Below are 14,463 nucleotides of genomic sequence, written 5' to 3' on the forward strand. Positions count from 1 at the left end.
TTTCAGCCAGCCGGGCCAAATCCTTGCCGTCTTACTGATGAGAGTGGGAAATAAATCAGTGGAAGAGCACAATGGATATAGGGGGATCCCAGATTGACACAGGGCATGCCCTGGCCTCAATCATATGCCTAGTGGGAGAGCTCTGTCTTACAGGCCCTGTGGAAAGTTGACAACTCTGGAAGGGCCCTTAGCTATGCAGTGACATACCAGACTACCTGCTGCTCATTCTGTTAGATTTGTCATTTCCTTCTTACCATTAAGGACACTTGTGCTGAGTGACTTCCTCTCAGTGAGCAATGCACAGTTTTCACCTTTGAGAATTTTCATCCTTTTCCACATTAGGTGAGTTGGGTTGAGGCCAGAGGTGTCTCCCGGTGTCTGTTGGGAGAAAGAAGGACAAGCCTATGTGGTTCAGAAAGGGCAATGAATGAATGAATGAATGAATGAATGAATGAATGAATAAATAAATATGGGTATAGGTAACAATGATCAAGGATAGACTACCCCATTCGGATGCTGAAAGGCTTGGTCGGCATAGTCCAGCTGCCGCTTGAGCTTCAAGCTGTTGGCAAGAGCCATCCGTGAAGTGTTTATATCTGTGTCCCTCTGTCCAAAGCTTTCCAGCGACCTGGGAAGGCAAGACCCATTCTCTTTTTAGTCCCTTCATACCAGAGCAATGAGACCTGCTGCATTGTGATTCCAAATAATGCTCAGAGTGTTTCATTGGCCAAGACACTTAGGACACCATTTCTGAGAGGCACCTGGCTGCAGGAAACAGCAACAGGATGCTAAGAAATGGCAACATACAAGTTCTTTGTTTCTCATTTCCGCACCATTCATTCATGAGCAGAAAACTATTCGAGCAGGAAAACCAAAATGAAGAATATATTGAATTTTAAATGAACCATGTGAACAGATAAATACTTATCTGCCACCATTTTTTCACACCACCAACAAAGTTTTCAAGGGGAAGAATCTATTTCTAGGGCCTTTTCGCACGGGGATCTTTGTTGCAAATTGTTTGCGGAATGAAAAATCGCCATTTGAAATAGTGGAATTCGTCGTTATGCATACCTGCCTTTGTAGTGGAATCAGTTGCGTTTTTTAGCGTTTCCCACAGGCTTCCGGTCTCGGCAGAAATCGCTAGAAAGGAAGCGCTATTGCCAATCTCGTCCCGCCCCTGGCCGTCAAGCAGCCAATGGGCAGCCGTTAGCATGCTCCCAAACAGCCCCTTTCCCTTTAAGAATGGTTTTTTAAAAAAAAAAACAGACCCATAGCAACGAATCTAGGTAGATTCGTTGCAACGGAGAGACCCATCCAGCTGCCTAATGTGAGCTGTCGTTTGATTGTATGATCGTTGGCACGCTGCCTCGAGTGATAAAAAAAAAATCCCCCCCCCTCTCACGGGCCCGATTTTCGGCTGAATTAATGTGTAAAAAATAAAGGGACTTTATTTCAGCAAACGGGCTTTTATGTGGTTTGTGCTTAGTGACTAAAGGTGAAGGACTGAAGCCAGGGAAGCCTCTAAACAGAAAGAGGCTTGCTGGTGCGTTTATCCCCGCTAGCTCGGAGAAAAAAAAATGGCGATCGCTTCGCCGGAAGTTTGGAGGACAGGCTCAGGAGGAGGGACTTTGAAGAACCCGCAACAATGGTAACGCACAGGTCTTTAGCGCTAGTGTTGCAGATTGGTTGCAGGAGTGTATCGCTATCCGGAGGGTGAATCCACTTTTCTGGATTCCCCTAAAAGTGCTACAACGAAGCGCTTTTTGCTGATTGGTTTCAGGAGTGTTGCAGATTGTCTGCGACGTCGTGCGTTAAGGCAAATTAGTAGCGTTTTCAATTAGCAACCATTGTGCTATTTTGAAGCCGTGCGAAATGGCCCCTACAATTTGCCAGTCCTTGTGGATTGTGGTAAGGATTAGGCTAGCAGAAGCTATCTGGTTTTGCGGAGACTTAAACTGAAATACCCTCATTCAGCAGAATGGGGGAACATGATTTATTTTATATCGTGAAACCAGAATTCACTTCACAGACAATCTCTCACAACCTGGGTTTCCTAGAAAAAAAACACGTCTTTTGTTTCCTGCCTGGGAGGCAGTGAGAGAGAACAAGCCAAAGTTAATCCAGGTTTTCTGCATTCAGACCTGGAGTGAAACTATAGCCAAAACTAAAAGTGGTTAATAAACCAATGTGGGATCTTGGCTCCAGATTGAAATTTGATAGACCCAGACTAATCACCGGTAGGAGAGTAGCTGGCTTTTAATCATGCTAACCAAAACTAGTTTAATTAAACTATGGTTCTGTGGAACGGCTGAACTGAACCATAGGTGGATTGTCTTGTGGCAAAATGGGAGATGCTTTTCTATGGCTTCACTCACATCACTGGGATAACTTCTGAGGCCACAAGAGACATCCTGAGGCTACTTCCTGTGTGATTATAACCTGCTGTTCTAGGCTGCTATTGGGTGGGAACTACTTGCAATACAGGCCTGGCCATGCAGTTCTAACTTGTCAATGGTTATTCGAAAAACTTAGGAAGGAAATACAGATGAGCTGCTTCTGCACTGGGCCAATGCCATATGGAAAACGCCAAGCAATTACACTTCTCAGGAAATGTGCACTGTAAGTCTGCACATGTATCCACAAAATCTTAGGCTATGTGAGCCAATACTCATTAGGAGTGGGTTCAAATCCCTGCAAATCTATAAAGCTCACCAAGACTGATTATGCAAGGCAGCAACCGCACTAGGCCACAGCCAATTACTTGTAACTGGCCGTGTTGTATCCCTGTGGGAACGTCGTAGGTGTGGGAGGTGGGGTGGAACTGGGCCTTGAAGGCCTGGGTCTTTCTGTATGCACAGGCCTGCACTGGCCTAGCCGCCAATGGCGGCTGTGGCAAAAAAGGGAACCCCATGGACCATTGGAGGCCTGCAGTGGGTTGGAGCAGGGAGGGTGGGAATGTAATGCATAAGCAGGGATTAACTCCACAGCCATGTTGCCACCAGACCGTGCATAGTCAGTCCAAGTGCCATTTATCCAGACATAGGCTGCAATCTTATTGAGAATACTGGGAGTAAGCCCCACTAAATTAAGTGGGACGTACTTCCTAGTAGATCCCACAGTCTCTCAGCCTAAGCCTTGGTCTTGATGTGATGATAAAAAGGAGGAGTTCATGCACTTCCATGGGACAGGAGACAGATGCCTACAATTTTTAAAAAATTCACAGTACCATTTGAATAATCTTACTTTAAAGGAGGGAAAAACTATGAGAACTTCTTTAGGCAGACATGAACATAACACTGACCTCTTCCTGATCTGACTGCTCTGCTAGCAACCTTACAGTTTTCATGGGAGAATAACGTCCCTATGAGGTTTCGATTTCTGGGACTGTCAAGTTAATTATGGCCACACTCTACTTTTTGTTTCAGCTCCTTATTTAATACTTAAATAAACAGATATGTGTCCACGTAAAATATAAATAACTAAAATATACACCAATTCAAACCTAGAATACTGTGCAAAACACTCAGCCTTGGATTTGGAATAAAACGGCAGTTTTGCTCATGTTTTTTGGAAGACTATTCTACAAGTAAGGGGCCATCACGGAAAAGGTCCCTGAATAGGCACAGGCTGCTTTTACCTGCCTATGAGGGACACGATAACCACAGTTGCCACACAGCTTCACCTGAGTTCCTTAAAATATGCAGGTCCCAAGCTCAGAATGACTTAAAAGGTAAATACCTGCACCTTGCTAGAAACATAGAAATATAGTGGTAGCTATATTGATATTCTCAGCACAGGCAGAATTTGTGTATTACAACTAGCACACTTGACACAGGGCCAAGAATGAGCAACTTTCTTATTGCTTTGTCTTATCTAAACATAATTACTTTTTATTTTAATGATTTTTGTTGTTTGGGGAAGACAATTATGACAAACTTTTAAACCCATATTGAAGTCCCACTGGAGTCAGGTGAACGGAAGTCACAGATATTGACTTGCTGTTTCACTTTTCAACCAAGAAGGAAAATACATATTATCTAAGCAGGCAAGCAGAAAGCTTGGGCTTTTGTGCCGCTTCATACGTTCTGGGGTTGGTGTTCCCATGTGACAGTTCTCTAGCCCACTTCCAAACAAAATAATTACAGCAAGAATTGCATTCTCCCAAGGTTTATTTTGGAGTCTTGCAGATGAGACCCATGAGCTACTAATTTACATGTGTACATGAAAGCTGCCAGTCCAAATCATGCATGGCTCTATCCCCTGCCCCCCAGCAAGATAGGCTCACCAGCCCAACCTCTAAAACATAGGTGTGCTTTATATCCTAGGTTACCTTTTCTTATATGAGTCCATGTTAGGCAGAGGCAATGGTGGTCCTGATGGAGAGCTGGCAAGGGGTCCAGAGCACTTGTTGCCCACTACCCTCCATTTCATTGGGATGTATTGTAATGGAGGGTCAGGTGGCCACTGAGTGTTTGGTCTTCCACCCATCGAAGACAGTGGAGTGCTGGCTTGCGCATAGTAAGACAGCAATGACGATGACTGGTTCCCATGGTGGAAGAAGACCGATGGCTCAGTTTCCTGGCCAGTGTTCATGCTTTTGCCTGGCATCTGCTGGCAGTATTTTTCTGGAAGGAACTGGTTTTGTGAGGGAGGAGCAAGGGGCTGAAGGAGGCTGCTCATGTTACTTAAGCTCTGCTGTGTGAGCTGGGCACTTTCGGCAAGAGGACGTTCTTCTTGGCAAATAGGACTGAGCTGGAAATCTTCTCCATCCATGGGAATATAAGGAGCCAAAGTTTCAAGATCCAGCTCATTGAAGTCAGCCTGTGCAAGGAAGACAAGGTGGCAGGGGTGAGAATGGCAACTGGAACCATAATGCGTGAAGTTTCCAGAAACTAGATTGTTCTCCATCCATCCATGTTCCCATATAATATCAAAGGCGATAATACTTTCCAGACAATAAAAAATAGTTGCCCATCACTGCTCTTATATTATCATTTTTTAATTTTATCTGTCCCTGTGTTCATGTTCTCGGCTGCTTTATGTGCTGTTTTTAAAGGGCAGAAAGGCAGGATATAAATTTGCTATGATTAAAATCACTGAGTGAGGTGCTGTTGGCCAGTCCGACTTCCATATGTTACTTAATGGTCCTGTGTGAATATAACCTACGTGCGCATGGGCATGTGGCATTTTGCAGAGTTTCTGAATGTGTATAACATGTTGCTATCTGCATCAGTAGGTGTACGTAGAACACAACAACATGCACAAATTGCAGGCTACCAGTCCCATAAGCACGATTTGGTGGGCAGCCGTGATGGTCTGAAGTAGCGGAACAATGTTCAAGTCCAGTGGCAACTTTAAGATCAACAAAGTTTTATTCAAGGTATTAGAGGCAAAGAGACAGAATGTTCCTCCACAGGGGTAAAATAAAACCCTCTACACAGAAAAACAGAATGTCTGAAAGAAGGCTTCTAGTGTAATGCTACTAATTTTTGTTATTTGTCTATTTATGCAATGCCTATGCATTTATGTGCTTTGCTTTGCCTTAATCCTGATAAGTAGGAGAAACAACCACCGATGCTAAATAGGATGCCACAGATCTTAGAAAGAGAGAGTCAGTGACAGCATGGGTGTGTGACATACTGGGGGTGCCAAATTTGCCTCACGGCATTACTGACCTGTGAGTTGCATTGATTTTTGGCATCTGTGTCCATGGCAAAAAGTTTCTCAATCATCTCAATCTTCAGGTCTTCATCTAAGGAAGTGTAATAGTCTCCAGGGCTACTGGGCTGCAGTAAAAATAACAGAACAAAATTTTTTCTTCTTTCATGCAATTGCTAATTCTGAAAAGCCCACAGAAATCTTAACTAGCCCATCTGTCCATACATGCCAAGACTAGTAATTTGTGGCCAAAACAGAACCAGCCAACTTTAGTTGCTCACTAGTAACCTAGAAGAAATTCTTACCTGCCATAGGTGAGCAAGTAGACTTCCACATCCTGCATGCTTGTGAAAGACTATTATTCAGCAATACACAGTCTTTAAATTCATACCATTAGTTACTCTTGGGTAACAACCCATTGGTCATTTTTCCTGATGTGTACCTTACTTCTTTCGACCCAGTGTTATCTCTAATTAAACAGATCTGGACAAACACTCTCCCACATGCACACACACGTGTCTACCAGTGGCAAAAATGGGATGGTTTGTATGCACACCCTTGAGCAGTGACCTCTCTTTTACACAATCTTTAGTGTTGTGGAAAAGCCATTCATGTGGACCTAGCTCAAACGAAGTCAACAATGTTTTGCAAAATCAGGGGCTCCTGACTTCCCTATCTTGCATACTAGAATAATGATGCTATCATTATACTAGAAATATGATGCTATCTTTAGTATGCAGAGAGACAGAGACCCAAGTGGCTCATATGTATGGATGCTGGATCTTAGCTGATAAAATAAGGACACAGCCATATTAAAAGAAGGAAGTAGGTACAAGGGAAGGAGTGAGTAAGGTTTGAGCCATATACTTATTTGCTAATGTTCTGCATTGCAGTGGTAGATGTCTCAGTTACAAAATAAGCAAGAGGATTAAACTGAAATCTCTTCTTAAAGAACAAAGAGAGCCTGATTCTCTCCCCTTTCCCCTCATGTGGTTTTTTGTATACTGACTGCTCTGGTGTTACACCAGCTAAATATAGAAAATTATACTTTCAGTTCTTAGGGGAGGGGCAAAGCCATGTATCACATAAAAAGAGACAAGGACTATACAATAGATAATGTGGTCAAATATACCCAAAAGTTGCAAACAAAATATGGTGATCGGGGGGGGGGGGGCTTCAAAATGTTAAATTCTAGGATTGGATGCAGACTAAATTTTTCACAATCTGAAAGGGTAGGGTAATCCCTGCCCCATTTATGTTGCAGATCCCAGATTTGTTTCTCATGCAGTTCCAGCGGGTCCCCTGTCCCCTAGGAGTAGAATTTTGGGGACATCTGCTGGGAGAGGTTGGGGAGGTAGGAACATTCTGTTCCCCTGGCAGAAGTGTTTTGTATGCATGGAGAATTAATTCCTGGTCAAATCCATGAAACTGTGTTAGGGATTATTGCCAAGAATAACATCTAGAAATTGTTAAGACCTATGGTATCAAACAGACAACTGATGCTGTATCCATGCATTTTCCCCCCCAGCTTAAAATGTCCTGGAAATATTTTTTTAATGCACTATATATTCAACCCACTTAGTCTTCTACTAGCTTTAAAAATTCTATAAGGAGTCCATTGGTGCCTCCTTTGTGTGAACAGGGAAGGAAATATCACCAGATACATTGTCATTAATATTTATAAATCATCTTAATAAAAATATCTTCATTAATGTAGCTGTGTCTTGGTAGGTTAATCAATGCCCTTTGGCTCTCCAGTGATATTAGAGGCAACCTAGTCTTCTTGGGTCAAAACACCATTCAAGATCAACACCATCGCTATCCCCAGGCCAATGGCATCACTGGCCACCTTCACAAGACAGTCCATGCAGACACTCATAAAAGTAATATGTGGCCTAATTTCATAACATGCATTTTCGACACAGCCTAGTGCAAGAGAAGTAAAAGGCTGACAGTCATCTCAAAAGGTCTTCCTTACGGTGGAACAGCTGCTGTTGCTGCTGGCACTGGGAGTGCTGCTGCCAGGGGCCATCTGGGGTAGCGTAAATGATGGCACGCTCAGGTTTTCAGCCTGGGGAGTCTGGCTCTTGGCTTCCAGAGGCCATGGCTGGTTTGGGGTCATCACAGTTTTGTTGTAGGTAGAGACTTCTTCACACTTTTGTGGCCCTGAAATTGACACAGGAAAGGTCAATTGATCTTTGGGAATTTTCAGCTAAATATCTGGAAGAAGATCCTAACAGTTAGAGTAGCTTCTCAGTGGAATGGGCTTCCTCGGGAGGTGGTGGGTTCTCCTTTTTGGAAGTTTTTAAGCAGAGGCCATATGACAGAAATGCTGATTCTGTGAATTTAGACAGATTACAAGTGGGTGGGCAGAAGGGATTGTGTAGGTACTTGGCTCTTGTGGCCATTTCCTGCATTCTGCAGGGGGTTAGACTAGATGACCCTGTAGATACCTTCCAATTCTATGATTTGATGGTTCTATAATTGAAGGCTTACTTTCCCCTTTTTAAAGTCAAGGGGTGTTCCCTGCAGCTTACAAGTTTATGTGTCTCATCTAATGGAATAATGGATATGACTGACCCAGTACTACAATTGTGATTGTGTAGTTCAAGAAGTTCAAGAAGTGTAGTTCACGTTTTTTGTTATAAGGCATCACACATACACAGATTGGGGGATGTTCAATACACTGATTTGGATTAGCAACCTCTGACTAGCAATAGACATGCAATTAACGTTCATGTGGCCCTACCCCTGAATTAGGGCAGAACATGTTCAAACATTGTTACATATCTGCGATTCTGTTTGGATGTTATTAGATTGGCCAATGTCAGACAGACAGACAGACAGACAAGGCAGAGACAACAAATGATTCTAAGTGAGTGCAAACCCACAGCCCAAGTGCCTCTATGTATTGGTTAAAGCAAGAGGTACTTGAGGGCAATAATATTTGCTGGAAGGACCTCAATTTACTAGTTTCTGGGACGTCTAACTAATAACACACTGGGAGACAAATGTGTCGCCTCTCTACCTCCCCCCAACCTCCAGGGGGCCAAAAAGATGACTAACCAAAGTCAAGGGATATGATAGCATCTCCTGGTGTTGGTGCCAACTGGGCCAGTTCCTCTGGTTCTTCTTTCAGTTTGGTGAACAAGAAATCGCTCTTATCCACTGCTGGGTCCCCACTGTCAAACATGCTTGGATTCATTGCCATCATGCGAGGCTTAAACAGCGATTCTGTCTGATCCATGGAGAACACAATGTCGTTGTTCTCAATTTCACTAACAAGACAAAATGATTAGGCATTTTAGAAAGTGGTTGTAGTATAATGTTAACAAACACTTAGTTAAAAGGGGAAGTATTCATTCAGTTTGCTTAGTATATACTGTATATTAGTATGTACTAAGCAAACTGCCACCAGATTTTGGATGAGTTGTTGGAGATAGGAACACCATTTGTTCATTTGGAACAAACAGCAATTGCACTGAATCCATTTTATTCTAATCTCACTCAATGAAGTGAAAATGTAAAATCACAATAAAAGAATCAGGGTGAACCAACAGACTGGCAACAGAGAATGATAAGGTTTCTCTAATTATACGATGTTTTACTGGCTGGTGAATGGCCACATGGCCTGGGATGAGGAACTGAGAAGACGATTTGCTGCTCAAACTGCTGGCAACCATTAACAAATCTTTACATGCCAAGTTTCTGTTTTAGCCAGAAGCAGATGGTCTTCCAACATCTCTTCTTCATAGGTGTGTTTGGGAATCCCAGGAAGCATTGCTAGGGCAGGAATTTCTGTTTTGCTCCCACTCTTTGTCACATGTACATTCTCTAAGAGGCCCAAAGTCAATGGATATAGACGATGCTTACCTTACACTGAATCAGACCAGTGGCCCACCAGGACCAGTACTGTTTACTTAGACTGGGAGCAGCTCTCCAGAGCATTAGGACGAGGTCTCTCACATCATCTACTAATTGACCTTTTAATTGGAAAGGTCAGGGATTGAATCTGGGATCTTCTGCATGTCAAGCAGACATGTCAAGCAGACAGGTCTGCATGTCAAGCAGACAGATCTTCTGCATGTCAAGCAGAGGCTCTGCCATTGAGCCACAGTCCCTCCCCAAGATGCTGAGGACACAAGACACTGGTATCCTGTTAAAACACAACAGATCTAATCCTGACCTGAATAGCCCAGGAAAACCCAATCTTGTCAGATCTTGGAAGCTAAGCAGGGTCGGCCCTGGACAACCCCCGGAAAGGCAACCTCCAAGGAATACCAGAGTCATGATGCGGGGGCAGGAAATGGCAACTGCAAACCAACTCCCAAAGTCTCTTGCCTGGTAGCCAGACAATCCTAGGATCTCCTCTCATATGATTAATAAAATAAATAAATAACAGCAGCTCCTAGTTATGCCATTGTTTAGTTGACAGACCCCACTGGCTAACACTATGTAAGTAGTTTTAAGTTTCTGTTCTGAGCCAGAGAAAACTTTTGTTTGTGTGTTCTCGTTTCCAGTCTCTCATTCCCATAAATTGGAGAATGTTTTTGTTTCTCAAAATCACCTTTCTAGGAAAGCACAAGCAGTAGCTAGGGAAGGCTCGGGCTCCTCTCTGGCCTCTCCTAACATTACCTAAGCCTGTATTCTATGTATATGTACCACAAGATGTACATGAATGACTTGTAACTGGGATTTTTAGAGGTTAATGGAATAAATTCCTTTGGGAAGGCTGGATGTCATAATAACTGATATTGAGAAAACCTAAAAGTATATTTAGTCACAGGGTCTCCTTTCCATTGGTTTGCCAGCTCACTGGACCAGTCTGAGATCCAGGACAAATCCCTGAGACGCCTCAGGGGTCTGTTCATAAAAGCACTTGGCCCATTGACAAGGATATGTTTGCTTAAGGGGCCTGTTATCCTACATTCTGAAGAGCAGGTACTCCTGGCTCCCAAAAGGAAGCTGGATGGCCAGGAAATGGAAACCTGGAGTCCTGCAAGGCAAAAAGTAGAGGCAACCCAAATTCTTTCCAGTTGACCTACCTCAGAACATAGTTGACACAGATGATGCACTGAGGCTGCAAGTTGCGTGTGTTGTAGATAACTGTTCCTTGGGTCTCCAGCCACACATAGCCACCATGTTTGGCAAGCATGCGGTACTGGCCAGTGATCACCTGACCTTTGGCACACACTAAAGGGCAAAGCACATAAAGCAGTGATTTCGTAAAATCTTTAGGTAAAACACATTATGTTTTTCTTTTTTTTTTTAATGGATACAAATATTCACTGGCAGAAGTGCCAGCATCTTTCTGAGAACAAAGAGTCTTTTTGCACAGATTTGGACAAATCTGCAACCCAAATGTCCAAGCCCCTTTGGGATCATCTGCAGTGGAGTGAATCACTACCCAGGAAGCATCTCCTTTTGATTGGTGCCATGATATTGAAACTGTGGCTCTGGAGTAGGACTCTGTGGCTGCGAGAACAATTAGATGGGGTGGGTGTTTTAGGATGAAGAAGTCTTTTGGATGTGTGCACTTAAGTGTTTGTCTTTTTTGCTTTACTTCTCCCCCCGCTTGCTGAAGTATAGCATTAAAAATCATCTTGCTCCTAATTCACTTTAGAAGATTGCCTTTTGATTACCAGATTACTTGCGCGGGGGAGAAAAATTAAAAGGTTTTGTCTGAAGATCGTTTTGGCAAATGGGTTCTGCTGCATCTGTGAAACATTATTAAATTGGCTTCCTAATAATCGGCTTGTCAATAAAGACTCCTAATGAGAGTTGTCTGTTATATTACCAAAACAGTTTTCTAATGCTTTCATCTTTAAAAAAATCACATTATGTTCTGTTACAGCAAACAGTAGTTGTGCTCTTCCTTTAAAGTCTGATGGGTCAGGAGATGGGTGGGTGTCCAGTGGGAAAAGATTTTTGTGTACAGACTGGAGGCACAACATGCTGCAGATAAGCTAGGGGAGTCCCTCGTGAACAATACCAGAACTCAGGATTGCCTAATTAAGTCAACTGCTAGAAGGAAGTTATTTTTTATTTATTCACCATATTTACCTAATGGAATTTGCCACCACAAAATAGGGTGATGAATGTTAGCTTAGATGGTTTTTAACTTCATGGAAGATATGGCTATTGGTCATAACAGCTAAAAACAGAACCTCAACCATTGTCAGAGAGGCATCTCACTCAATACTATTTGGAATAGAAAGCTAGAGAAGACAGACCTTGGCCTGACCCAGCAAGGTTACTCTTAGGCTCATTTTTAAACCACTTTATGTCCTATATAGACTGACCAAATAGCATACAGTGAGACTGTGTATCTATGATATATATCAATGAAAAGGGGGCTGCCTGAAGTTTTATTTCCCCCATGTTATTCCCATCATGTCAGATGGCTCATGAACTTGTAGGGAATTTCTGTTCTAATTGGTCTGGAAGCACAGGAAGTAGCAGGAGTCCCACCTTCTTCCCTGTGCATGTGGATGTGGGGAAGAATTCTGCTAGCTTCTGTGCCATACTATTCTTAGGGTTGTCAGCCCCTGCTAGCCACCAGTAGGAAATTGGGGGGGGGGGTGGAGTGTGCAGATTCAGGATGGGAAACTCATGGCAATTTAGGGATGGAGCCTGGGGAGGACAGGGACATCAGTGGTGTACAATGCCATAGAGTACATCCAGCAAAATACCCATTTTCTCCAGGGGAACTGATCTCTGTAGTCTGGTGTTGACCGGCCATTGTTACTGTTTGCCTTTTAAAAAATCGCCTAAACTGTATTAGATATTAAATTACATTCCTTGCCTTTTAGTTCTCATTGCTAACATTTTAAATAGTTTAAAACTGCAGTTCAGTATATTGATAAGGAGGTTACTAGGGGGTCCCAATTGCCTGTCTGTTGAGATAAATGGCAAAATTCAGTGGGAACAGGAACAGATCCAAACTGGGAATTATTACAGAATATTAATTATAGAATATAATTAAGTGCCTAGTATAATTTTAAAGAACATCATCAGGACACATCATGTAATGACAAAGACTTCATCTCTCTCTCTGTCTCACTCACTCACCCTCCATAGGTTGTAAGGAGCAATGCATGCCAAATCTGCCAAATTAAATACTATTCTTGCATTTGATGACTGCCAATTAAAGTCTCTCAGACTGTAAAGCATTTTTATATGAAGCCAAGGACACAGACAATGCTGAGTTTATTCCACCACAACATAATTACTGCATCTGAAGGCATTAAAGTATTTTTAAAATGGAAAACTTGAAAAAGAAAAATTTGAGAAAGAATGGTTCTTAAAAAAACATTTTAGGTATTTTAATCTTTCATTGTTTCTTCTTCATTGTGGATACTTTTTTAATTTACAGAAACCCAGCTATAAAGATTTTTGCCTGATTTTTTTTCTACAATTGATGAAAATGGCCTTAAGAAATTATTATTTTCATGTAAATGTTGGGTGCTTTAGTTTAGTACTTGCATTTTGACTGTTCTATGGTTTGTATTTTATATACTCATTCATGGATGCACTCTACAAGCCTTGGGCAAACTGGCAGTCTTCAAGTAAGGGTTGGATACAGACTTTTCTTGGATGCTTTAGGATACTTTGGGCTGATCCTGAGTTGAGCAGGGGGCTGGACTAGATGGCCTGTATGGCCCCTTCCAACTCTATGATTCTATGATTTTCTCTCCTTGCCATGATTTCCCATGGACAGTGATCATAAAGTTGTTTGGGAAAATTCTAGATATACCAAATAATGGTGCCAAAACTGCAATCTTATGCACGGATATTTTGGAGAAGACCCAAAACTTTCAGATGGCCTATCTCAGTGCAATCATGATTTTGCTTGTAAAGTTCCTTTCCTTTTCTTTATTCAAGACAAATGAAATCTGTTTCCCCCTACAATATCAAGGGAGCCTATACATATCAAACTCCCCATCCAATATAAAACTACCAGAACATGATAGCATATTTAAAAAGCCAAAATATTCTTGATTAATGAATATAATCAGTAATGAAAACCATGGTAGGCCCTGTGAAGAGGAAATTCTGTAGCTTTGGGGCCAAGACAGAAAAGTCACATCTTCTCAATGACATGTAGCTCTGGGATCCAACAGACTGACTGAGAAGTGGCTCTCAATTCTGTCCTCTTCTCAAGCACCATTTTCTTTCTCTTCTATTAACTAATATTTACTCAAGACCATCAGGACACGGCTTCTAGTAGAGTTTCACGGACAACAATACACAGGCCTCATCTCTCAAAGCACCTTATTACCTAAAACAGACAATAAGGAAAATGAGAGCGAAAGGGAGAAAAAAAAAGAATGTAGCCAAATAGAGCTGGGAATAAGGATTAAGTGGATAAGTCAATCAATAGGACCAATAGGAAAACCAGATATAACCTTTTGGAAAACCCAACCATGATAATTTTGTACTCACTGGTGGCTACCAAGATAGGGTTACATTCTTTTAAAGGATCTGTAGCAATCATTTTAGCAACTAGATAGAAGAATTTTGCTTCTTAAGTCTCTTTTCACAGAAAAAAGTTGTGTAGAACCATTTGAAACTGCAGCTGCATGATGACTGGCATCAAATCATCCATGTGGAGCACATTTGATTGACCTCCACCATAGTTATCTCTCAATGCCACAAAGAAAATTCTATAGTGGTTTAGGAGACAATCCATGTGGATTGTCAGTCTATGTTGATTGACTCCATGTCATTTCTCTGTGTAAAGCAAGCTTGATTTTTAAACTCAGTTATTCGCATTTCCCAGAGGATAAGTGCACAACTCAT

The 14,463-nt window shown here is 42.2% G+C and overlaps 1 protein-coding gene across 1 annotated transcript in view; it reads right to left on the reverse strand.

Annotated features, from left to right (window-relative positions):
* Positions 1 to 14,463, reverse strand: part of EPAS1 (endothelial PAS domain protein 1) — a 132,084-nt gene that overhangs the window by 8,059 nt on the left and 109,562 nt on the right. Inside the window, exons 8-14 of the mRNA XM_077337161.1 lie at positions 10,707 to 10,854; positions 8,728 to 8,939; positions 7,640 to 7,827; positions 5,679 to 5,789; positions 4,334 to 4,824; positions 505 to 628; positions 255 to 378 (exon numbers count right to left, since the gene is read on the reverse strand). Coding sequence (XP_077193276.1) covers positions 255 to 378; positions 505 to 628; positions 4,334 to 4,824; positions 5,679 to 5,789; positions 7,640 to 7,827; positions 8,728 to 8,939; positions 10,707 to 10,854 — 1,398 coding nt within the window. The remainder of the gene's footprint in view (positions 1 to 254; positions 379 to 504; positions 629 to 4,333; positions 4,825 to 5,678; positions 5,790 to 7,639; positions 7,828 to 8,727; positions 8,940 to 10,706; positions 10,855 to 14,463) is intronic.

Source organism: Paroedura picta, chromosome 1 (assembly GCF_049243985.1).
Source record: "Paroedura picta isolate Pp20150507F chromosome 1, Ppicta_v3.0, whole genome shotgun sequence".
In the NCBI taxonomy this organism is placed as follows: domain Eukaryota; kingdom Metazoa; phylum Chordata; class Lepidosauria; order Squamata; family Gekkonidae; genus Paroedura; species Paroedura picta.